The sequence below is a fragment of the Manacus vitellinus genome, unplaced genomic scaffold (genome assembly GCF_001715985.3).
Source record: "Manacus vitellinus isolate BGI_N305 unplaced genomic scaffold, ASM171598v3 scaffold_15_pilon, whole genome shotgun sequence".
NCBI lineage: Eukaryota > Metazoa > Chordata > Aves > Passeriformes > Pipridae > Manacus > Manacus vitellinus.
In genome coordinates, this window is record NW_021939122.1 from 9,622,140 (window position 1) to 9,648,682 (window position 26,543).

The 26,543-nt window shown below is 38.8% G+C and overlaps 1 protein-coding gene and 1 long non-coding RNA gene across 2 annotated transcripts; one reads left to right on the forward strand and one right to left on the reverse strand.

Moving 5' to 3' along the window:
* The first annotated feature begins 9,797 nt into the window (after positions 1-9,797).
* Positions 9,798-10,807, forward strand: LOC108639005. Its single transcript, XR_001920194.1, has 3 exons — positions 9,798-9,987; positions 10,281-10,325; positions 10,523-10,807. It is a non-coding gene; the product is annotated as an uncharacterized LOC108639005 (long non-coding RNA).
* A 13,732-nt stretch (positions 10,808-24,539) lies between these two features.
* Positions 24,540-26,041, reverse strand: LOC108638997 (homeobox protein vent1-like). The gene is given in 4 exon segments (XM_018068878.2): positions 24,540-24,899; positions 25,418-25,644; positions 25,805-25,948; positions 25,951-26,041. Coding segments are annotated over 4 exon segments (822 nt in total).
* Between the last annotated feature and the right edge of the window lie 502 nt (positions 26,042-26,543).

Below are 26,543 nucleotides of genomic sequence, written 5' to 3' on the forward strand. Positions count from 1 at the left end.
AGAAAAAAGATCTTCAAATATATGGAACAAGTCTGAATTTTATTCTTACTCCACTTTATTGTTTAATTTGGCTGACTATGAGAAACTGAGCCTGAAGCAAGGATTTTAAGTCTGAATAAGAGTGGAATGCTGTGGTTTTGACATGTTCAAATGAGATACCTGAATGAAACTTGGCTTTTAAGAACAAGGGTGCACAATACAATAATTGAAAAAAATCCTTCTATCAGACTACAGAAAACTTGAGTAAATTGTATTTTTACTCAGAAATTTTAGAACAAATAGCTCTGCCATAGCATCACTTTAAAAACACAGCAAACAAAATGTAACAGCCCATAATCAGTTAAGAATTGTTGACCTCTTCATATCCATAACTTCAACATTGTGTCAAACTGTTTTCACAAGAATGCTCTCCAAACAGTTTTCAAGGTTAATTTTGCTGTTACTCCCTCTGGCAGAGTAAGAAGATAATTCTGTCTCCTCACTAATTTCTTTCCCAGCTTCTTTGATATCTGTAACTTGTACTAATGCTAAATTAAGTTTTCATGTTTTGTCAAGGTTGCTGTTTGAATTTGTCTGTCTGTTATATTTCTAAAGGTAATATTGATACTTCAAAGGACGTAGAAAAAACATTGTCTGCTTCTTGTTAGTGAGATTGGTGAGAATGTTTATCTCTTCAGTGACAGCACTGTAGGGCAAGATGTTGTATTCTTCATTTCTATTTCAGAGTAATTAAAATTAAAGAGGTTTTGCTTGAATCTGATCAAATGTATTTGCCCCTGTGACTCTATAACAGATGGGGGAAAAATATAAATCTCTTGGTCACAATGTCAAACATTATGATATAAATTAACTGAAGTTTTACTTTTCAGATCATATCCATCAAAAAGTGTTCCATTCCTTGTATTACTCACATTAATAATTCTACTGAAATAAGACTATTCTTCTTATTCTTCTAAGTATAAACATGTAAATTTGTTTAATTTGGGGGATGTGAAGCTTTTGGATACAGTCAGCTAGTTGTTAACAAAATTAATAGATTCAGATTTAAACTAGGACTAGACATAGCAGCAGTACTATATATTCAGAAATCCCTTTCAGTATTGCACATTTTTGAAGTTTGAACAAGTTCATAAATACAAAAACATGAACTGTTCAATGAACAGCACAAAACCTTTAGGGCCTGCTGCTGTGAATCAACATAATTTCACCCCACAAATCTTTACTCATTCACATCAGCTGAGGATCTGATCTACAGGAGGTGCATTACTTTGCATTTGAGGCTAACAGATTGTCCAGATGTGCTACTGTCATTTGCTCATCACTCAGGAAAATACTTGAAATACAGGAGAAATAATACTCATATTTTATTAACATGTAGGTGTTTTTTCACACTCATCTGAAATGCATTCTTTTTACAAAATTTTATCCAATGATAACAATAATATGTAATCCATTTGAAACTATTATGTTATCTCTATTAAGAGCTCAGGCAGATGAATGAAACTGATCCACACTTGACAACGTTTTGTATTAACACATGGCCTTTCAGCTTATAGTCTGGCAGAGAACTCCAACAACAATAGAGAAATAAAATAATAACAAAGGTTTTCATTTCACTATGCTCTTTAGAAGATATTTCCTACTCCATTTTCAATTGGAATACAGACAAAACTGGGGTCTGTGAGGATGGCACACAGCAGTGACGTGGTTCTGAGACAACACACAGAAAAATTACTCTTATTCTGGCTATTTACACTTTGAAAGTGTGGTTTTGCAGTCAGGCCAGCAAATCTTGCTTTTATGAAAATGGGGAGTCTATAATTCCCCTTCTTTTTATTTCTTTAAATAATCCCTTACTGAAAACTAACTAGTGAATTGAAATGGGTTATGAAGAGGTACATGAAAAGCCAGAGTCAGCACAGAATAAGCAGCAGACATGTGGCTGGGACTAAGAGAAAAAGCAAAGAGGTAGTAGTGCTCTGTTAAGATTGTCTTAGCTGATGTTAAGAAACTGAATCTTTAGAAAGATTCAGAACTGACCCAATTAAGGATTTACCCTAATTACCTTACCTTCCACCAGTATCTTACAGTAGATTTCTGCAAAGATGAACAGTGAGGTTTATCTTTGAACATGCTGGATTCCCCAGTATTATACTGCATGCATTAGTACTTCAATTAGTGTACTAATGAAGCACAACGAATGAAAACAGCAAAGTCACCTGCAAACAAAGTTAGTTTGAGAAGAATTTTAGAAACTGTTCACACATGCTCCTTCCTAACGAAATACAAGGTTAGAAATACATTGTATTTCTAACGAATACAATGGTTCAAATACTTCCACCAGTGTTAAACTTTAAATACGGCTTTTTTTCCCTTGAAGTCAGTCAGTCCGCAGGGACTTAAAATGAAATTTATGTACGAGTATACTACATTGCTGAATTAATTGGGGTGATCCACTCGGGTCATACAGGAAGACATAGCTCAGAGATGAGAAGGTAGAAATGCAAAGCCATTTTGTGGAGCGTTCATTATACTGTACATATTTGGTAGAGATAAAAGGCAGGAGGCGGCTTATCACCCCAGTCATAATATTACAATAAGCTCAACAATCTTTCCCAGGGAACTGTGAAACAAGTTGTTTGTCCTACTGAGGACACAAGGGGATTGTCAGCTGCTCAGCTGTTTAGTCTGTTTTCCCACTGATAGTCTGGGAAAGACACCTGCACGCAAAAACATCTTGCAACCTTTATCCTATGCTCAAGATGGATCACTTAATACTCTGCATAAAAGAGCACCACATTTTAGTTAAGAAATACCACTTTCAAGGGAGAGAGTGGCCAGCATCAGCACATGAGTAACAGTTCAAATTTAGCTTGCCCCAATGTGCAAAACCGAAATCAATTATTTTTATTTTCCCAGGAAAATAAAAATACCTGGTACCCTGGTAGCCCAGAGCAATCTGCAGTTTAAGACAACTCTGTACCACATAAGTGAAAAGTATAACTTTGTATGTTCAAGTTCTACCAATAGATCAGCCATACAAACACATAGCTAAGCATGAGTTAACAGCATTTTGAAAGAAAAAAAAAAAGAGTAAAAGCCACATTTGCAGGGAAGAAAAAAAATTGACCCCAAATAAAATGTTTGAAATAATGGGAGCCTTTCTTCCTTTAAAAATGCAGCAGGAGGGAATTGAGGGGTAGGAAAATTTTCTAGGGTAGTTTCAAAAGGTGCTTGTATTGGTTAATATATATCAAGTGAAACTTAAAAATAATCAGCTCGAATACCTTCATTTAAAAAAAAAATTCTATCAGTTGTGCTGAAATTCTAATGCACATTAAGTGGGGTTTCAGCTTTGATTTGTAAAATACTGGCACTTCATATATTCCTCAGAAAAACAGAGAAAAAAAACTCCTCTGAGTCCAGTGTTTTCAGGGGGAATCTTTCACTGACTTCAGTGCACACTGAATTAGATCTCTGAATATGAGTTTATTCCAGCTGATTTTCATAAGCTGCTTTCTGCAGTTTGCATACAAACAACTTTGTTCACATAACTTGGCCCAGAAAAAAAATACTTTTGAAGGCCAACAACTGTATCTTGCATTCCTTTAGCAGTCAAGATGCTTGCCAGCTTCATTTTTTCAGACACAAAATATGCAAGCTTTCTTTCCAAGAGCTTTGACCATCACCACTCTTGTCAGTAGCATAGTTTTTATATTTATGCTTCAGTTATCTGGTCATATTTCATGGATCTTCACTTTAAGGCAATTTAATTAAAAAAACACAAAACCAAACAAAACCAAAAGAAAATACAATGATGCAATTTGTTACAAAATAAGAACTTGTCACTGGCAAACAAGAATGCTCATTCTCTTTGCTTATATAATGCTTATAAAAATTAATTTTATGCAAATGGACATTTTTTACAAGGGTCACTCACTAATGGTTTTATGCATTCACTACATTTTCCTGAAATGAACTTGCACTGGTCCTCCTTTTAAGCTAAGCCTCTAAAGACTTTAGGCACCACAGTGAAGTAATTTACATCCACAAAACAAACTGAACCTGGCCAGAACACTACTATATAAAACTTCAAAGCATTACATATAAACATTATGTCCATCTTCACTATTTTTTAATTATGCATGTTTACCACAAATAATAGTAATTTGATTATATATTTGTCCAGGTAATTATGCCATGTTACAGAATAAATTAAAAACTTAAAACCTGACTGATATAAATTCAGCAGTTTTGTCTGCAAAGCCCTTGGCAGCTCTCCAGGCATCTGTTAAGAGGCTGTGTGTTGATTTTTGTTTGGTGAATCACACAGGGCAATGCAGGGCTGTAGTTTCATTAAGAGGAATTCATCATTAAAGAGAGAGACCCTGAATGGATTCTATTAAGCACATCACAGAACAAAAAAAAAATTAATTCTTGCTCCATGCAGTGAAGTACAAAACAGAAGACAGAGTAGCTTAAAACAATGAGAAAATTAACTTCATTAATTAGTGCTGACAACTTACTCAGCATGATGAGCAACATGACCAGTCCCACAGCAACTTATCTATCAAGATAGTTCTTGTAGGTACTGCAGCCAAAGGTGAATTTTAACAAAAGATTTCTAAAAAGCAAATCAAAATCTTTGCAGATGTATGAGCAAATCCATATTGTAGAGTGGAAAGACAAAGATTCTTGTTTGAAAAAGTAACAATGAATATTGTCACCCTTGATTAATCAGAGGCACGAATCAACTTCTCAATACTGAATGAAAGGGGACTGATGCAGGTACTGATTGTATACAGAAGGCGTGGAAAGCAAAAAAACATGTCTACATTACAAAGTGCTTATGCCTTAGTCCTAAGAAAAAGCCCAACTCAGGCCACTGCAACTAAAGAAACCACTTTCAGAATATAGCAACATCAGTTCTTCATAATTATTTTAAAGCTGTCTTCAGAATGTACACTTAACTGTGCTAAGCACTATAAAGCATAATAAAAAGACAATAACCTACTGAACTCACACATATAAACATGAAAACATACATGCACCAACCATACACTCATCAAGAATATAAAATTCATTGTGGATACTAAACATCCTTACAAGTCAACTGTCTGAAATTGCATCTATGATTGCCATCATGTTGCTATTTAGAGCAGATTCACCAGTCCAAGAAAATAAACTTTAAAAAACGCATGGAACTTAAGATAGAGATAAGAAGAAACCATATATATGAGAGTGCACGTGTGTGTATGTAAAGTTTTGAAAGCCAGCACTGTAGGCTGGTAGATCCCTTTTCAGTTAACATTTATCTTCAGTCTGTATTTATAATATATATAGGATAATTCATACAAAAACAGGTTTTCATTTCTGATCTTCCTCCTTTTGGTCATCATACAGAATGTGCAATTATGAATGAGCATTCTAGCTTTAATTCAGATGCTATGGGAGAAGGTCTAACAAATACCATTTCTACATTTAAGATGTGTGAGAAATTCAATAGAAAAGACTTGACTCTTTCATATACAAAGCTTTTTGACAAATGCTCTTCTAAAAATTTGAGCTTATTTTGATCATAAATATTATCTTGAGCAAACCTCTCAAACTGCTACCACATCTTCAGTTTCTGAAAACTGTGCCTCCAGCCTAATCATACTTTTCCAAGCTGCTAGACAGGCCCAATGAATTGCATTCCAACCTATTCTGTTTCAAAGCTACAATTCAAACATTATAAATCATGCAGCTGATGGTAGATAAATCTGGAGCTTTCACTCACCTCTCTGTGATACAGCCCACTTAGCTTTTCCTTCTGGCTGCATCAAGTCTGCAACAATCATTCATGTAATAGGTTACAAGTGTTTTAGATGAGCAATTTGGAATAGCTTTTAACATTAGAAAAGGACTGTTTAAACAAAGTGCTCAAAGATTGGCAGGTATATACAATTAAGTGTGTTTTTTACTTAGGCCATTAGATTTTAAATATCAATTTAAAAATGCCAAACTCTCTCTCTTCAAAAGCCAGTGATCAGTAAATTAATACTACTAAAACCACTAGGACAGTGGGAGGGTTGGGAGTCTGTGTTGATATTCTCTTTTTTTTAAAGAAACTTTGTTTAATCCTTCCTGGTCACTGTTTAAATATTTGAGCTTTGTAGGGGAGCCGAATATTGACAGGACAGAAATCACATACATAGAATGCATGAACCAGGAATCTGTATTCCACTGTCCTGGAATATAGAACTCCTCCTATCCTATTAGTTGCTCAGTGAAAAAGCATGTATCCTACCATTTTACTAAAAAATCAACATGAAGGACAATTACATCATTTTCTTCAGCCCTCACTTGCACGTTTCACTGATAGTTTATGTGGCAATTAGTGCCAGCCCTCAGCTTTAACAAAGAACGTACCTCCAAATATTTACATTAGAAGTTATGATCTGTCATAATAATACAGTGCTTCCTTATTTTAGGCAGCTCTAAGCAGCAACTTAAAGCTTAAAATCAGTCATGATCAACAAAAAACTTTTGATTGAAAAAGAAATAAATCCATTAGTATGCAATTAAAGTTTGTAGCCAAACCCCCCTCCCCAAATCTGGACTTATTTTACTCTTGTGGGAAACATTCATGTGGTGTTTTAAGTGAGGCTTTTTCTAATACACTTCAACCACTGTCACAAATTACATGGCTTAACTTGGTCACACATGAATTGGCCAGGCAATTGGACTAGATGATCACTTTAGATCCCATCCACCTGAAATATAATATAATATTCTATTCTATTCTAAATTTCTCACAAAGCCAGAAATACCAAAAAATGAAAAATCTACACAAGGTCGTTGGTGTCATAATAAAAAAATAAAAAATCACAAAGTGAAAACCAGCTCAAGGCCCATAAATAAACCCTTGCAAAAACACACACACACACACAGAACTGCCCATAAATAAAACTGCTTAAGACTTTCACTCGGTTTAACACACAAGCTAAGAGAGAGATCTGTTGTAATCTGATGAAAAACATGTTCCAGAGCTTCACAAGCACTATAATCTGTCCTTTTGAAAATGCATTACAAGATAATTGGGATTTCTAGTCCCACTGACTCTAACTGCTCAGAGGGTGTTGAAACAGTAAATAAGCTCTAAGATACATCAGTGCTCCGTAATTCATTCAACTGCTTCTTTTTTTTTTTCTTTTTTTTTTTTTTAGCAGTAGTTAACAGCCACAATCCCCAGGTCTATATATATGCATGAAATGAAGTTTGCATGGATCTTTATATAGGAAGTGGTTGTTAAATATTTGTTATACCAAATTACACATATAGCACATAAAATATTGGAGACATCAATCTTTGTATGCATTAAAGTTTTAGGCTATTTCTTTTACACTAGCTACCAAATTTATGTGGCTTTCAGAGGAATGTCTGAATAGAGTACATTTCAGAAAACATACCTCGAGGTTAAAAGGGTTTAGATCACCACTTTGTATCCAACATCAAAGGCAAAAGACTGACAAGTGTGTTCATTTAGAATTTTTTTTTAATTTCAAAGTTGCCTGTTCTAATTATACTTCTGAATAAAACAGAGTTTATTAAAGTTTTAATTCTGCAATCCAAATCAAAACCAGCTTTAGCTGTGTTCTTAAGAGAGACTGATACATTACAAATCGGGTGTACCAGGTATTTCCCCCATCCACAAATACGTAATACCAAATATAAACAACAAAAATCGAGGGACTGCTACTTCACACACAAATAAGTAGTCTTATTAGTCTCAGTGAGAACCCTTATCAGAAGCCTCAGACCCCACACCAGATTTCATTAAGGTCTTTTGTGGATAGGCCTTAACCAAAGCTTCACACACCATCTGATGGCATTAGATGGCCTATCTAGAACTCAGGATCAGAGCATTAATGGTATCTGTGTTCCAGCTGCTAATCCAGCAATTTAGTGTTCAATTTCCAAACAAAAAAAACCCAAACCTTTCTCCCTCTCTCTCTCTCTCAGAACACTACATAGCAAAACCAAAAGTGACAATTCCTCCAGCACACCTGTTGTATGAAAAGCTGTTGAAAAGTGTTCACAGGAAGTGTTCAGAGCTCTGAACACTTTCTGGGTTTGTGTGGTATAGTTTTCTTCTTTCCAGGTGATATAACTGTCTGACTGAAGGCAGAAAGCCTGGTAGAGTTGAAGTAAGTATTGCATATTATAAATCACAAAACATAAGGTACTTGCTTCAGGCCACAACTAGGATGGCTTCAGGCCAGAAGCACAGAACCTCTCTGAAGAAAAACTGAGAGAATCAGTTGTACATCTTGTAAAACTCTAAGGAAAGATTCATACTAAACTGAAAAACAAAAATATTTTTTGTATTCAAGGTAGTGTGTACAAATCAGAACACAATGACAGCTTCTTATGACAGAAAGGAACAAACTGAACCTGAGGTTACAAAAAATTAGGGAATTAAGGAAACCGACAAATCTTCTGACGCTGAAAGAGCACACAACGAATTTCAGGAGCGTCCAAACTTATGAATAAACAGACAACAGCATGTAACAATTGGTATTGTGACTGCTTGTGACACTGTAGTTCTCTGAATTAATCTGAACCAATTCCAAACAATTTTGGCTGATAACTTCAGACTTCTAATATATAAACCAGAACATCTTTTCATAGGAAATGCATTTTAATAGTGTAGTACAGGTCCTAAAAAAAGACAGCAAATTGAAAGCAAATGGTTAAAGAATTTGTTAGCAAATAGGATTAAATATGGTTAAAGATGTTTCCCAGCCTTGGCATGCAGCAGGGAGCCTCACTGGGGCCTGGATAAGCAGTGGAAAGCCTTGTACACAGACCTTGCTATCTCCCTAGTAAAGTCATATTTGCAAGTGAAGGACATTGATAGAGATTCTCAAAATAGTGTGCTAGGGAAAAAGGGGGGTGGGTTAGACTGAAAACACAGCACATGCTTTGAGAACAAAAAGTCCTCTCACAGATTTACATTTTCCAAACTCCATTGACGCACGTGAAAGAAAACACAGACGATAAATTCTCGTTCTCAGCGCACATTTCAAGACACCACTTTAATTATTCCTATCAGTTCCGTTGTCTATTGCACTCCCATTTCTACCTCCCCCAACATATGAATGATACTTTCTATGTTTTCAGCAGCACTTTTTGTGTACCCAATCTGCAGGTGCACGAAATACCTTGGCAAGGGGCAAACTGATTATCACTTAAGAAAACAGTAACACTGTATAGTTCATATTTCTTCAAGGTCTTGAGTGAGCATAAATTCTCTTGAAAACGAAGTTATTGCACTTCAAGCATCAAGACAGCAAACCAGGTAAGTCTTGTTGCTGCTTGTAGAGATGATTTTACCATATTTTGTAATTTATAAACTTTTTTTCTCTCTCTCATGCATTTGTTCAATAATTCAAATAATTATTTTCTCAGGTTTTAAATATAAAAGCCTCAAATACTGTGCAATAGTGCAATATACTGAAAAGAGGATATTGTTACTAACTTATTCTACAATTCTACAGAGCTGCTCTTCATTTTTTCTAAGAACTCTACACTTTCTTGTATGTATTTCAAAATATGCACTGATGAATTTTTAACATACTAAGTATTGTTACATCTCTGCTGAATCCTAGGTAATAATGTTGGCTATCTCATACTTTAACCTCTGTTCTAACCTGCACAGGTTTTTAACAGCCTTACAGTTCAAAAGGAATTGTACTGTGTAAAGAACATAACTAATTTTTATTTTCCCTAATATCTACATTTATATTCCAGGTTTACTCTTGCCACAAGTGGAGTTCATCTTGATCTGGCTCGTTGTTCCTTTTTCCTATGCATATACTTCTTTGAGAATTGCTTCTAAAGAGGTATAGGGCATGGGAAAATGGGGCAATTGAGGTACTTCACCACCCATTTCAAACAGCTGTAGAAATGTATAGAGAAAACAGAAGTATGAAGAAATTACAGGTAAATTTGTTAAACTCCCAATTAATCATCAAAACCTGCATAAAAAGATACTGGTATTATTTACTCTGTTGGTTTCATCTTAAAACCTGATTTATTACAAGAGTAATATTTAAGCATTTATCCAACTGCATTATATATATATAATCTCACTTGGTATAATGTTCTGTCTAAAACATATGCATTGCTAAGAAGTTACTCCTGTAGTCCTTATTCCCATAAACGTCCAACTGAAAATAATGGAAATGCAGTCTCACAAACTGCAAAAAATGCAGCTCTGTCTCCCTGTCTCACAGGTGCTGGGAATCATTCTTCACTGAATCCAGTTAGTGCTGACTCAGGTATGTAAAGCCCAGTCATGCAAACACCACCTACCTAAGGGGGCTGTCTGCAAGGTACCCTTTATTCTTAGGACTTGAACCTCTAAGATCCTAAGTACCTTTTACATGCACGTTTGAAATTACAAATTCTTCTAAAACACAGACAGTTAATAGTAAATTAAATAATAAACATCCTATTTTTTTTCTTTCACCCACAGGTACCTTGGAAATGGAAGTATAGAAGCTCTCTTGGCTTTTTTCATTCAGCAGAAAAACAGTCATTAAACACAATTTTTATGTTTCTGTCCAATTACTTTTATTTACTCTAAATAACAATGTATCATGTCAATTGGAGGGGGAATACTGCTATTATGAAACAATGTAACAATACATAACATATGTCAAATAAAAATCTTATGTTTCAGTCACAGGTCAAAAGTTTGTGTTACACTACATCACAGTTTCTAACAAGTCTTGTAAAGCTGTGGGCTTAGAAAAAAGCAAAACAAGGTGCATTAAAAATCACTTTACCCAGTGGTTATCATTATGCTACATTATTCAATATTAAATAAACATTTTTAAAGTTACTTTTCATTTATCTCTAACATACTAATGCTAGAGGACTATCTTATTTACGTCACCTTTTTCTTAAATTAAAAGGCAATTAAAATGACATCCACAACCATATCTTTACTCACTGATGTCATATCAAAGCTTGTGGTAAAGGGAAGCTTCTGAGAGAAGGGATTTTTTTTATATATATATAAAAATACTAAATCTAATAACAGTCATTAAAATCAAGAAGAACCTCCAGAATTATTGCACATAAAGGTGGAAAAAAACACATACAAAACAAACAAAAATATAAACAAACAAGAGACAACACCCCCATAAAACTTACAGTTTCTCATATTTCACAGAAATCTTACATTAACGTAAAACTAAAAAAAAAAAACCCAATTGTATCAAAAAAAATGTGTGTTTTACCTCAAATACATCCCTTGTGTAACTTAGCCTAACACAAATCCCAGGTCCCAATGCAACAGCACTACAACTGATGCTTTTTTTTCCTTAAGACACAAAGTATGCAATTTAAATTAAAAGCTAATGGGAATAATAATGTCATATTGGTTATTACCAAAAAGAGGAAAAAAAAAAAAAAAAGCTGTTTTGAGCTTGCAGTGGTATCAATAAAAATAGCAGGCCAAAGATCAATCATATCAAACACAGCAGTATCAAAGCAAGAATCCAGAATAATTTTTTCATTCCAAGTTTCTTAGAATAATTTTGCAAATTGAAAAATCCATATTTCATGATGCAGAACAGCCTTAAAATATTCCCCAAACAGCATACTATTTCATCAGTACTAAATCTGTACTATTTATACAATATAATGTTGCAGTTCCTACAGTTATTAAATGTAGCATGTTATCTCTAGGAATATCTCTTAAACACACATGAAAAAAATATTTCAGGTAATTCCTTAATATTTCTGGTGGGATTTTGATTGGGTTTTGTAATGCTCTAAAGCATTCCAAGAATGAATACATATGCTTAAAGAAACCTATACTGAAAAAAGATATGTATTGCATATTAATGCAGTGAATATTATGAAACTAATCCACTGTCTCGCAACAAAAGGTACACCACCAGAAGAAGCAGGAAAGTAATTATGTTAATCTAAATTATAAGGCCTACACTTTTAAAAATTTCTGGTCAACTAAAATTTCCTTTTTGTTATGGTGTTACACTGTGTTATCACTTACAACTTAAAAGCAGCTCTTCCTGCCCTGATAGTCTCTTCCTGAATTTGCACTGCCAGTGGCAGTTTTCAAACCCTTCCGTAAATGCCTTTAACTTAGTAATGCAGCAGTTAAAAATAGATACATATATATAAAACAAACCCACAATTTCCTGTTATGATGGTGGGTTACAGGCAAGTAAGACCTCCCCTGGTAAAGGAATCCAAAAAGTGTCAGTCCTAGCTAAAGTGAAGGAATGTGAGTGCGCACCCAGAAGCTGAAAAGGTTAAGTGCATCAGCACAGTAAGCTATTATGTAAACTCACTTATAACTGAGGAATATTTCTCTAACGAGCACAAATAGTTCAGACAAATCAATGAGAGGGAGAAACTATGCTTTTTGAAGAAGAATTGCTGCAAGAAAAATTTGGTAGTGCTGATAACACCACCTCAAAACAAGTCTCTGGGATCTCACAGAGTCAGAACTCCCAACTAATCCTGTCAAGTTTTGATCTGCTAGAGAAAAGCTACTGTTCAGTTGTTAGCATAGTTTGCCATTTAGAAAAATATATTTTCTTAATTGTCTCTTCTGTAGTTTACATATTGTGAGATACAGATAAACACTACAAGTTTCAACTAGATATGAAGCATTTTAATATATAAAAAACAATGCAGCAAAAGCCCTTTCAGAAGTCAGACAAAATTAACGTCATTGCAAATATTTTCATTATCACTGCAAGTCTTACAAGACACAGGGTATAATGTCTTTTTTCAGAAATCATGCCTTCATATTTGGTAACATTTTGTGCACTACATGAACAGTATCCTGCAGTTCCCATGACTCCCTACTCCTACTTTTGCTTCACTGTGTTTGAGCTCTAAACAAGATCAGAGAATCAACATGCCTAGGAAAAAAAAAGTATCAGACACAAAGTTCTACTTCCCCCCTCCCAGTGGAACTGTTTCTCTGATCTGATTCCTTTTGTACCTGCAAAACCAGCTGCATCAGTATAATGAAAAAAGAGACCCAGAAGTTGCTTAAGCTAGAAGGACAATTACGTACATCTTTGAAACTGCAGTTTGAAGAAAGAGTTTTTACGCTTCCTCTGTACTCACTTTCTCTAACATACAAAATACCCATGACAGATTCGACCTAGAGAAAAATCATCATCTCCACCTATTTCAAAGACTCGCAGACACTTGTAAATTTATTTCATTTCTAAACACCACCTGTCAGCACTGGCATAAGTGACAGTGGAAAAACAATAAGGAATCATGATCTGTACATCCAAATACAGGTTTTTTGCTACAAAAACCACACAGCAGCAACATACTATACTATAAACATTTACATTCATTACTGAAACTAATGCTAAATCTTCAAATACTATTCCAGCATCTACTTTACACTTTTTTTTTAAGATGCCAATAGGTAGGTTTCATTATTCTCTGTGAACGGGAGAGGTGTAGTTCTATATGAAAAACTGAGCAGATTAAACAGCTCACTGACGCTGAAAAGGAACAGTCCTTCATACCTTTCTCCTTTTGATTACCTTGGACCAATTCAGGCTAATTTTCTGACCCTCAGCTAATTCTCACCAAAGACATCCAGAAACAGGAAAATTCTTGGGTTTGGGTTAGAAAAAACCAAACAAGCTACAACCAACAGGAAAAAAATAAACCAACACATCAAAACAACTTCATATATTTCTCTTTGATAACCTTGTGGGGGTCTTTTTCACTGCAGAACTGCAGTTTAATGATAATTTACACACCATGGACGGTTGCATAGAGGAGGGAAGGAAAATATAAAGAAAAGCCTGACTCAATACCTGATCTCAAATAGCTCAGCCTGGGATTAACATGGGGGTTTTTTACTATAGCAAACAAATGATAAAGTAAGGTAATTAATGAACTCTAATTGTTCAATCTTTCAATACGTAGGCTAGACACACAGCATAGAAGGTGTGTATCTGTTCTTTTCCTCATGAAAATTGTTCCAACTTTTAACAAGTCCTAGATTTACTGCCCCTCAACCAGCCAACTGAACCCCATTAGATTTCACACAGCGCCCAGAGAGGACCCTTTGGGATTCAGCATTCTCCGAAGCTTTGCCCTCAGCTGTGCTCGCTTCAGCCGGGCCGGGCAGCGCCTCTCCCGGGGCCGCTCCCGAGCCCTCGGCGCTCCCCCTGCTGACACGGCCCGGCACAGAGACGAGAGATAGAGAGGCAGACAGCAGATACGGCGTGGCAAATGCAAGCAGGCTGGGTTTACGAAAGCAGAGATGAAGGAAAGAAAGGACTGGATGTTTATGGAGCATATGGGCAGACAAGAGCTACTGCTATGATGGAAGAATTTTGAGCCTTTAGGGTCTTATTTCTGTGCTTCTCTGTTTCTGCAAGCTGTCTGTTTCAACAATACAACACCCTTCAGAACTTGGGGTTACAATGCTTATTTCTGTCAGCAAAATACATCTTTTACCATTTTTGATAGTCAGCTTTGATACACATCCGCACTGTGGGTTTATTTATTTTGAAAAGTTATCTTTGTAACTATTAGACAAGCTATTAGGAGCTTAAAAGTAAAATACTGGCATTATTCATAAAATCTAATTCATAAAACATGCATTACAATGTGGTCTGAATTCAATCTTCTCAGCCCAATAAATTACTGCTTCGTTTTCCCTCATGGTCCTTCTCCCTTCTACAAGATCAAAGCCTCACAGCTATAGACACAAGAAGCTGTACATCAAGTGAAAAAGGGAAAGCAGAAAGAAAAGAAGAACTATTACAATGAAGAAAGGTTAAACTTATTTCTTCTGTGAGGGACAGATTTCCCACGAGATGGGTCAAATTTTTAAAACAAGATATCTTTGCCTTGTTTTTAAATTGTGTCTTATAATGTGTCAAGAGGGTTAAATTAAACTAAACTAAACTAAATTAAATTAAGTAGCATTTGAATTTTAATTCAAACCGAGCCTCCCCCGGTACAGTCCCGCGCCACCAGGTGGAGTCACCGGCACAGAAAGAGCGACGTAAGGGAATACAAATGCAGGGGCAGAGGGCAGGGTCAGACACCCAGAGAAGAGGGCAAAAAGGAAGTCCTGAAAGTAAAAGCCATGTTCAAAAATTATTATTTATTTTCTGGTGTGTTACGTATGCATCTGTACATCAATCCAGTTCTTACCTTGTTCTTCTCTGTGGTGACCAGTAACAGGACCCAAGGGAATGGCCTGAAGTTGAGTCAGGGGAGATTTAGGTTGGATACTAGAGAAAGAATCTTTACCTGGAGGGTGATTGGCCACTAGAACAGGCTCCTCCGGGAAGTGGTCACAGCACCAAGCCTGGCAGGGTTCGAGACATGTTTGGACAATGCTCTTGAGCACATGTTGTGACTCTCAAGGATGGTCCTGTGCAGGGCCAGGAGTTGGACTCCAGGACCCTTGAGGGTCCCTTCCAACTCGGCATATTCTGTGATACCTTAGTCTCTCTATCTGGAAAGAGCCAGCAATTACACTGACCATAAAGACACTTATATAAATTAATCTAAAGGATTCCTTTATACTACTTAAAGGAATCATCCTGTTTCTTCCTCTTTCCTTCCATGCTTCAAACATTGCCCTATGCAAGTTAGAGAGCTCATCTATCTAACTTTTCAGTGAGTGGGTTTATCTCTTAGTTGTTAAAAAAGCCATTTGCTTTTCTTTTCTTTTTCTTTTTTTTTTCCCCCATGTTTCCTGCTAGCTTGGAAACCTAAATGGACTTCCTGATAGATCAGGGGGTTACATAAACTGTGAACAAGGGAAAAGCATTGCCCAGAAAGAGGGAGGGAAGAGGAGTGAATCACTTCCTTACACCAGCTGAGCTGATAGCTCTACTCAACATGTTTCATTTATATCTAAACGTGTCTCCTTTGTATGAGTAGAAATTAGTGTAGCACATAACATTTTTATCTGATGAATGTCCTTAATATTTGTTAAAATTACTTAATTAACCTTTCTTTAGCGTTTTTTGATTGCTATCATACTGACAAATACTAGTACAGTTTCCACACATTAATATCTTCCATAATCAAACCAACACCAGAAGAATAATTGCTGCTTTGCAGGAAATTATCTTCACAACTGATGGAATGACTAAAAATATTAACAACTATGAGACGCTTCATAGAGTTATTTCAACACGAGACTTTTTTTTCTTCATGGCTGGGTTTCACAAACGAAGATATAGGAAAGGCTCTATCCACATTTGTTACAAGCACGCCGGTGGCTAATGAGGCCAATACAAGATAGACATGTCTGATTGCAAAAGGCACAGCAGAAAGACTCCTTAGGTGGTATTAAAGAGACAACAAAGCACAACTATAAGTGATACCAAACATTTTCACTGAGGGCTCTGTAAAGAAAGGCTGTCGTTAAATAGCAGCAGTAAAATGTGAGTCAGTTACACCTCCACTACACTTATCTAGCTTACCATTGACATTCAAAATTTTGGTCATTATGAGGTTTGTAGTCCATGTGTTCATAAAAACTGACAATAATCAATGGAAAATGGGATAAATGTTTCATCACAGGACGCGCCGAATGTTAATTGCTAACTAGAAACACTGGGCAATTACCTTTTAAACTGTAATTGCTCTCATGTGATGGTCGCTTATGATGTTACAATCACTCGATCAAAGTCTTTTGAATGGGAGCTTTGCCTCAGGCCATGTGCTGTGTGTTTAGTCATCGTAATAACACTTTAGGTCATGAACATTTGCATTTTAAAAACAATTCACTTCAAGTATACTTTTTCTAGTGTTTATCACCTTCATAGCCACTGATATTCCCTCTTCTATTTTTGTTGAACTCCCTGTTAAGTTTTGCTCTAACTTTGCAGGTTTCACAAAATGGTTCGACAAATGGACAAAATTTGTCGAATGGTTTGACAAAAATAAAGTTTGTTATTAATTAGGACGATGCTTCCCCAAAATACATTAAATAAATAAATAAATCATACACCACAAAAACCTAAGTCACTAAAGTTTAAATATCAACAGAAGGGAACATAACAGAAAGATATTGCAGGGAAAAAAATTACATTAAATAATACCAAAATCCTTTAATAAAAATAAAACACATATTGAGTTTCTTACGTAGGAGAACAGCATACACCTTTTTAGTGTAGTCACATGCCAACACAGGAAAGTTTAGTCACTATGTCATCTACTCCTGTTTACAGTAAAAAGTCGAGTGTCTAAAACATAAGCATCCACCAGTCACGTTCATTTTGTCTGCATATGGTTTTCTGCTAGCAGTTATGCCAAGTCAAAAATGTCATTTCCAGTACATTTTATTTCACCCAAGAAGCAGCAGAAGTTCTTAATGGTATGTCTGTGTTGTTTACTATTATAAATTAAAGCTACTAGCTTTGTTTTCAAAGTGATTGTATTAAATGTAAAAACATCCTCAGCACAAGAATTCTCAACGCAATTCTGACACAAATCTATGAAAGTTTTCATCACCAGCACGTAAAGCCAAGGAGATTTACCAACACCACCCCCTTCAAAAAAACCCACTTGATTTTCAAAAAGAGCTGAGCAATGTGGAAATCCTTACTCTTGGTCTCTTAAGTACAATTACAAAACCAAGCTACTTCAGAGGATGTAAAGAGAAATCCTGAAATTCTAGAAAATTTCTCTCTAATCAAATCAGGTGATTCAGTTCCATAAGTCTGAGAGACTGCTTTAAAAAAAAATTGTGTTAGCATCCTGTATCTTTTGAAATTAAGGCTTTTCTCTTGAAACTTGGTAAATCGATTATTGCAATCTAGTCAGATAATAATGTGATCAATGATCAAAGAACTAAAAGAAAAAACCGAAATACCCACAAACCCACTGGTTCCATCATCACTAAAATACAAATTTTAAAAATACCATAGTGGCAATAATTTTGTTGTTTAAAGATATTTGTTCCTCTATTAAAACAATCACAATACTAATTAACAACTAGAAACATTAATATAACAAAGTAATGATTTCTTGCTAATCCTTCGGATTAGTTGTTACTTGTAACATGAAATAAATTGCGATGATTCACTTCAGACATTATCTATGATTTTATCATTTTTCCAGACCAAGCTTTACTTTCTCCAGAATCAACTTGCAGGTTTTTAGGATTAGGAAACAAGTTAACTAGAACATAATGGTCTGGTTTTTGTAGCGGTCCATTTCAGACAAATTGTCCTGAACACTGAATTATTTCCCAGTAATTTTTGCCATAACGTTATGGGAACTAAGGGTTCGACACCATATTCCTTGATTAACGTCAAAACAGACCACTTAGAAACAGTCTCCTTCCTGGATATTTTGTATTACGCTTTGTTTTGTTGCATTTATTTATTCTGCAGATTTCTCTGTAGTTTTGTTTTTGTTTTTTTGTGTTTTGTTTTTTTTTTTAAGGGATACTGGGCTTGGTTTGGTTTCTACTAAAACGAAAGGTTGTAACTTCTAACTTGCATTTTAATTATCTTTAAGAGCTGCAAATTGCTGTGGGTTGAATCAGAAGCGCAAGAAGGCAATGCAACTGCCGTCCCTCTTAGCTTAGTCAGAAAAGGTTTTCTGTAAAACATAAGCGTCATCTCTGCGAGGTCATTACTTTACCTCAAAGCATATGTAATGACTTACCAGAAGACTCATGCTTATTAAAAGCAAAACAAAACAAAAAACCCAAGCAAACAAAAAACCCCAAACAAACAAAAAAACCCAAACAAAAAAAATCAGACTGCTCAGGTGGATATTCAAGAGAATTTTTTCTTCTTTGTTACAAGGAGAACAAAAGTCTTTGCAACACCAGATGTACGTATTAAGAATTTTCAAAATCAGTCTAGAAAATTCTTACATATGTCATGCTTCAGCATAGTTAACAAAAGAGCACATAAATTCCGTTGCATTTTATGGGAGAAAATAATAATCCTACCTGAGAAAATATAGAAAATCTAAGAAGAAAGAGATCTGGAAGTGTAGCGTTATCTTACTTCTGCCATCTCAATTCAAATATGTCACTCTTCATAAAAGATGACACGAATCTCTTTGAAGTTTAAGAATTAGCACGTTGTCTCAAGCATGTTCCGCTCTGCATGGAAGCTGGTTCATTATCTCTCACTGTATAAACTCAAGCAGTAGTGACTGTTTACTGAAACAACCTGTAAATGTGTTAGCCCATGTTTGCAGAGGATAAGGACTGTGCCATTCCAGGCCCACTTCAGACTGTAAAAGTGGTTCTTTTCTCACCCTTATCTGAATCATCCTTGAACAGACTGCCTCGGAACAGAGTTTACACTCCTCTTCTTTGATCTACTTCATAAGAACATCAGAACTGTTTACTTTGAAATGCACACATTTCTTTCTTGGCGCAGGGAAAGGAGATCACGTTTAAAGACATGAACAGATAAATTCAAGAGAACTAGTCATCTTCTCAGTGTTTCTTGTCCTGTCCAATATCCTGACACGTAACTGCTCATTGCTCAATCTTATTCTTAAAGAAATTCATAAGAATGAACTCAAATTATTCAAAACTCTACCTTACTTTCTGCAAATGGCCTAACAAATTGCCATGCCGCTGTGCTCTAGTTTCAACCTTTCTCTTCCTGAAAACTTCTTAAAAGTGTGATACTAAAGTCAACTGAAAACAAGCGTACCTCACACTTCAGAGGAAGATGAGAGTCCTAACTGCAACACTCTGCCTCATGGGCAGCAGCAAAATATTTAACCCTACATTTACAACTAACTCTGAGCTCAAACATCATCTACCCACCCTGCCTTAATGAAGAGCAGTGTGTTCCTCACAAGCATATTGGCAAGATACTAGTATCAGTGTTTCTCCATGATTTCTACCTGTCGAGGAGTACTTACTTGTTCCTACCTCGAGCCCCTACCTCCTTTTGTTGATAGAAAAGCAAGGGGATTCTTTCAAACCATGCATCAAACAAGCAAGAGGGGTTCAAAATTTGGATGTAAGGCTCATAAAGAAGGCTTTTCCCCGTTCTTCTTTGCTATCAGTCCCTTCTGAATCCCTGTCCTTCATACTAGCAGATAAAGATTAAAAATCACGGGGCGGTTCGAGGGCCGAGGACAGCTTGGGCAGCACGACGAGCACAAGCCGTGATGCAATTCCCAGCACCTACGTGGTCAGGAGACAACTCCGCGGTGAACTTGGCGCCAGGTCAGGCAGCCTTGGGTTCTGCTGAGTACTGCGCTCGGAGATTAGGCGGATGTAACAATCACCTGAAAGGGGAGATTAAAGCGCCTCTCAATGAGGTCCTTTGTCCTCGGACTCATTTGATGCTTTGGGACTTTTCAAACCGCGCCGGGGGTTTAAATGTTTGCCCGGATAGTCGGGGCGGCTCCAGTGAGGGCTGGCAGCACTGGGGGGACATGAAGAAGGGGCCCTTCTCGGTGGACTGGTTGGCCCAGAGCAGCCGCAGCTGCACCGGGGAGAGCCCCGCGGTGCTCGATGGGTCGCGCTGTGCCCCTCGGTCACCGGGGCCGTCGGGTCGTGGCACGGCCCGCGGGGCCCGGGGCCAGCGGAGGGAAGGGTCGTCCCCCCAGACCTCCCGATCTGTCCCCGAAGAGGCGCCCTGGGACCGGGAGGCCGCGGAGCGTAGCAGCCCCGGGCACGAAGCGGAGGCGGCCGGCGGGGCCGTGCCCGGGCGGGCCCGCACCAAGTTCTCGGCCGCGCAGCTGCAGGAGCTGGAGCGCAGTTTCCGCGAGCAGCGCTACATCGGCGCCGGCGAGAAACGGCGTCTGGCGGCCGCGCTGAACCTCTCCCAGAGCCAGGTGAGCGCGGCCAGGGCCCCCGGGACCGCCTCGCCCTCCGCCCGACGGGGGGAAACGGGTAGAGTTTGTTGGCATCTCACGGTCACCGCGGGGACGGGGGCAGCGACAGTGACAACTCCTGCAGGTGCGGCAGGACGGGCCGTCCGTCAGTCTCGCCCCGCTGGCAGAAAACGGGGCTGACACCCCTGTCTAGGCTGGCACTGCTGTGTCCGCCAGAGACAAGGTGGAAATGGAAAACCGTGAAACTTTCGTGGGGGGAGGGGGGTGAAAATACTTGCACGATCTCCAGAATTTCAATTTGCAGGCTAATTCTTTCTCACTCAGAGTCGTGTATCTACTTGATAGATACATTGCAGGATTTTCGAACAGAACTACCCCTGCCCAGCCCTTCTAGTCCCACTGCACTAGTCTTGAGTTACAGCCCCAGTCCAAACCTAGGTGGTTGGCTTGCCTTGCATCATGGAGTGTTCACAGCTTGGTTTCTCCTCATGTCAAGACAATTACTCTGCACTGAATATAGACCAATGTTATTAGCCCTTAACTGTTAATGTATTCTGCTACTCCAATACTAAATCTGCATTCAGGATGTATTGCCATATGGAAAAGGGGCAAGTGGATTGACTCTTTTTTCTTGTCCTCAGATAAAAACCTGGTTTCAGAATCGTCGCATGAAGTTTAAACGCCAGACCCAAGATGCCAGGATCGAAGCTCTTTTCTCAGGCTTATTTTTGCCCCATCATTATTACCCAGATATGGCTACATCCAGCTATTCTCACGGGATGTGTGTCAACGTCTCTACCTCTGCTGTTACACTTCATCCAACTGTGCTAAATCCTGTTTTGTTACCTTCTGTTTTGGCTCAGTCTCATCAGCCATTTTTGCCAAATCCATCTTTACAGTTGCCTCCAAGCCCAGGATTATCTTGTTACTCTTCTGTAATTCCAGCAGTGACTCTAACCACTGAACATAAAAGACTGACTTCCCAGTCATATCTTCCTTCCTGTTAAAAATGTCAAACATCACGTGTGATTTAAAAAAGAACTGCCAAATATCTCTAAGAGTAACTATTTAACTTATTTTGTTATATTAAATAGATTGATGGTTCTATTGTTTTCTTTAATATAAAACCCAAAGTTTGATTGGAGGAGAATATAATTTATCTCTATTAGAGAAGTAATACTGAAAGTGGAAGTGGAGGACATGAAATTTTCTTTTATTCCTACGGTTTTTGCTATGCTGTATGGCAATTTCTATATAAATTTTCCTATCCAAAAGTTTTCAGAAAACAACTTATAATCACGTAGGGATCTCCACTGAAAGAGTGGAGTACTGTTCACACTGAAATTTACATAGTAACTATATCATGTGATGGACAATGGTCTTAAAAACTTTGTCCATTCAACTTGAGTGTGGGTGTTTAAGAAACAGAAAATGCATTTAAATTAAAATGGTACCAAATGTGGCAACTCTATGAACAAAACTGAACAAATTGCCAGGTATTGTCTTTTACATGTATATTCTGCACCATTCCTAAAGGGGTTTCACCTGTTTTTTGATGGACATATTCAATTTATGCATTTAAAAACAGGTGAGGCTAAGGAATTCATTGGCAAGTATGTATGTTGATACCAATGTCAAGCATACTTGTAATTAAAAGCTGCTTACGAGAACATTAGAATTGTTCACAAGTTCAGATTTCCTGGGACACACAAAAAGAAAATATTTCGGTTTTAACTTCTAAAGTTTCAGCCTTACCTTGACAGCCTCTCTAATTTTAAACTGCAGGATTCATTTAGGCTTGCTATTAGGAACAGTCGAGGGTGTTCCTAAAAGTCCCAAAGCAATCTTTATGAAAAATGGCAAAGTCAAGCCTTTAGAGAATAATGAGGAACAAGAGACTCCGCATCAGCACAAATCAAGTGCAGCAGGTGTGACTACATCTCCTTCCCTGATCCAGACCATTATACCTTGCTCACTAGGTAATGGTTAGACCACTCTGCAATTGTAAAGAGAGAAAAAGTAATACACTCCTTCGCCTGCCCAAAAAAAAACCAACAAAACAAACAAGTAAACCCTAAACCCCACCAAACGCTCCCTTCCTTTGCTCATTGGGAAAAAAAAGAAAAGCCTGCAACAGCCCTGTGCTATGCATTACCTTTTCTCCTCTCTTCCTTCCTCCGCTCTCATACCCGTCCCACCCCCAACCCCGGCCGCCTTGTGCTGTGGGGCTTAAGGAGTGCAAAGTTCAAATCAGTCTTTGGTGGATAATACGGAGGAGAGGAGGCTGGGAGACACTTGAAGGAATTTCCCCCACCACACCCCTTCTCAGTGCGTCACTGATCCGAGACGCAGCTAGGCAGTCACTGTGAACGATGCCCTTTGCCCCTTCCAAGTAACTTTTTCACAAATGAGTCCCTGGGCTATTAAATCAAAACTCTTGATTACTCAGTGCATTACAGGGTAGAGGGGGGGGGAAATTTAGACTACAATGCAGCAATCAACTAATGTATTTAAAAGATCTTTCAGGTGAATTAGTGAAACTTCATATAAAATCTAGAAGATCAAGAAATGAGAAATGTTAACTGAGCACTTTCAGGAGAGTAGTGAAAACTGATCCCAGGAAGAACCAATTTCAAGATTGCTAAAATAAAAATTTGAACCCTTTACACATCTAAAGGGAGTAGCTCAATTTACTAAAAAATGTTTAAAATATGCAATTAGAATTGATATTTAGCGGTGAAACAAAAGGCCAAATTTGCAGGTTAAAATCCAGTTCAGATGATAAGGCTTTGAACTGAACACAATTACACTCTTAGTATTTTTTGCCAAGTATTTGTTTTGGCAATTGTAAAACTTTAAATTCCATAGGGAAGAACTGATCTGTTTAATTCCTGTTCAAAGACACACTGACTTAATATTGGTGATTAACACAGCTGCTGGCTTCACATGGAAGATGGAATTGTAAAGCAATAATTGATTTATATTCAAAGAGAAACTCATCAACAGCTTATCCTTCCTCCTGGAGGATGCACTTAGCCAAAAGCACAGCGTAATGCAACTGGGTACAGTTGCCTCTGTCCAGGCTACCAAACATGCTTACCAACACACTGTATCTCAGTGGGAGTGTAGGAAAGTCAGATAAGATGTATTAAAACATCTAAATCCATTCCCAAAAACAGGAGGACAAGTGACCATTGCTGTTTACATCACCCAAGTGAAACCTTTATGTAGTTGACATGTAACTATTCAATTTTATTTATAAATATATATTTATGGAAAACTGGGGATGTGCAATGAAAACCAGTTAATTAACACACTTCAGACTAAACTTAATAACTTTGCTCCACACCATGGGAAATTCAGCAAAAGCAAGTTTCTACTACTGCATTTCTCTCTCCACTTTCATTTCAGCAGGTTCCTTTCAGTATACTGTTTATTGACTGGAGGGTAGACTACCAGGTTTTTAAAAATTAATAAACTATGAAACAAAAAAGTAGAAGTGGCAATACATCAAATAAATTTTAACATTAATTATAAAATATAAAATTATTCATTTTCACATTTAACTTAAAATAATAAAGACTTATTCTTCCAAATCAGACTAGGGATTCTGAGCACAAAATACGTTACAGCATATAATGCTTTTCCCCTCTGCTGCCCACCCCTTTTCTTTTTCACTATAATGCATATACAAGGTGGCACTGACTGTCCATTTTGTTCTGAATAACTGGATGGAAAGAGGGATGAGGAAGAAAGTGTTGATGATAGTACGGCAGCTCATTTCCTATGAAGGGGTAGGTGCTTTGCGATGCATCATATCTGGGAAAGGAGAAGCTGAACTGCACAGCAGGCACCGGGGTAAAAGGCAGGAGTCTCTGGTGCTGGGGAGCAAAGGGGTAGTGGAGACCATCCTGAAACAGAGCTGGTGAGGCCCCCGTGGGGTAGCTGTAGAGTGGAACAGGAGACACGAGGCTGTGCTGGTGGTCCTGTATCTGCCTCTTCAGTTTCATCCTCCGGTTCTGAAACCAGGTCTTGATCTGAGAAACAAAAAGAACGGGGTGAGGGGATGGAGAAAACAAATCAGGGTCTTTGCTTAATAAATAACATGCAAATGATGAACAACTGTATCTCAGCTGCTTTTGCCATTTTGCTTCAGTTGGAATTGACAAGAATTGGACTAATTCTCTTGCCCTTCTTAACCGACGGCTGAAGACCTACGGGATGTAGAGGGGAAGCGTGTCTGTGTTCAGCGATATTAGATTAATCACTTAGAGTCTTAAAGACCACATATGAGCTCTGCAAGGTTAGGCGGATCGCTTAAACAGTTTACCTTACTAAGAAATTAAGAAAAATTAATGCCTTCCCGGTATAAAGTGCCTCAAATTTCCTGGAGTGTAACTTGTTAATCCCCGAGGAATCCCACAGCCCCTGCTAAATTCAGCTGAAGACCGCTCTTCATCGTCTCTTCATCGCAGAGAGCACCGAAGCGAAACGGCCGACCCGGCCTGCTCCTGCCCGACGGGGCCGGGAAGGATCCTCTTCCTGCGGGACTCACCTGGATCTCCGAGAGCTGCAAGGCAGCCGCCAGCTTCCTCCGCTCCGTGGCCCCCAGGTACTTCTGACGCTGGAAGGTCTTCTCCAGCCGGCAGACCTGCTCAGAGGTGAAGGCGGTCCGCGCCCGCCGCTGCCGCCCGCGGGTCCCGCCCGCCGCCGCGGAGCGCTCCGCGCTCTCGCTCTCGTAGCCGGAGGACTCGTCGGCGCTCAACCAGCCGCTGTCGGGGGCTGCACAGGAGGAGGGAAGGGGCAGCAGTGAGGCCTCTTTCCCGGCCTGGGAAGTGCCTCCGCCTCCTCTCGGCCCTGACAGGCCGTTGCAGCGACGGGGGTCGAGGTCCCGTGTGTGTCCGCGGCACGCCCCCCCCATTTCTGTTCCGTCCTTACGCACCTGAGTCCGACGGGTCCGAGTCGGTGGTCTCTCCAGGATCGTCTGGGATCCGCTCCGCGGGGCAGGGCTCGCTGTCCGCGGGCTGGCTCGGCTGCGGGCCGCCTCGTCGGGGCTTGGCTCTGACCAGGAGGGCGTGCTGCTCAGCGAGGTGGGGGCGCGGGGAGGGGGCACACAGCAGATGTGGGGCCTGACCCCGTGGGGCTTGGTCTCTGCCGAAGGAACTTGGGCCTGGTTCATGGCTGAGATGGGTTGGAGGACCCTAAGACTCGGCCCGCTCTTATATGGGCGCTCCGGTCCCGGGCGGGGTAGTTCTAGGTGTGAACACACATCAAAGTGGGAATCGAGCACAGATAACAGCTACCAGCGAGAAGGAAAGTTCACACGTCTGGCAAATGTCTACAGCCCCTGGCTCCAGCGTGTCTGCGGGGCCGGGGAGACCCCCTTGAAGTGCAAACCTGTCCCTCTCCCCTGGAGGGCGGGGCACGGGCAGGCTCAGCCTCGCAAACAGGCATTTAAAGACATCGTCGGTGTCGGTAACGGCGCGGTTTTACCATTCCTTTTTCGATTACTGGGTCTCACATTTCACAGGTGCCCGAAACCAGCCCCGAGACGGCCCGGTCCAACACCATCGGGGCCGGGATGAGGGATAACGAAGCTCAGGCAGAGCCTGGCAGCCCCGCCATCGGACACTGCTCATCAAAGGAGCTGCAGAGACCGGCCTCCATGGGAAAAGCCATTG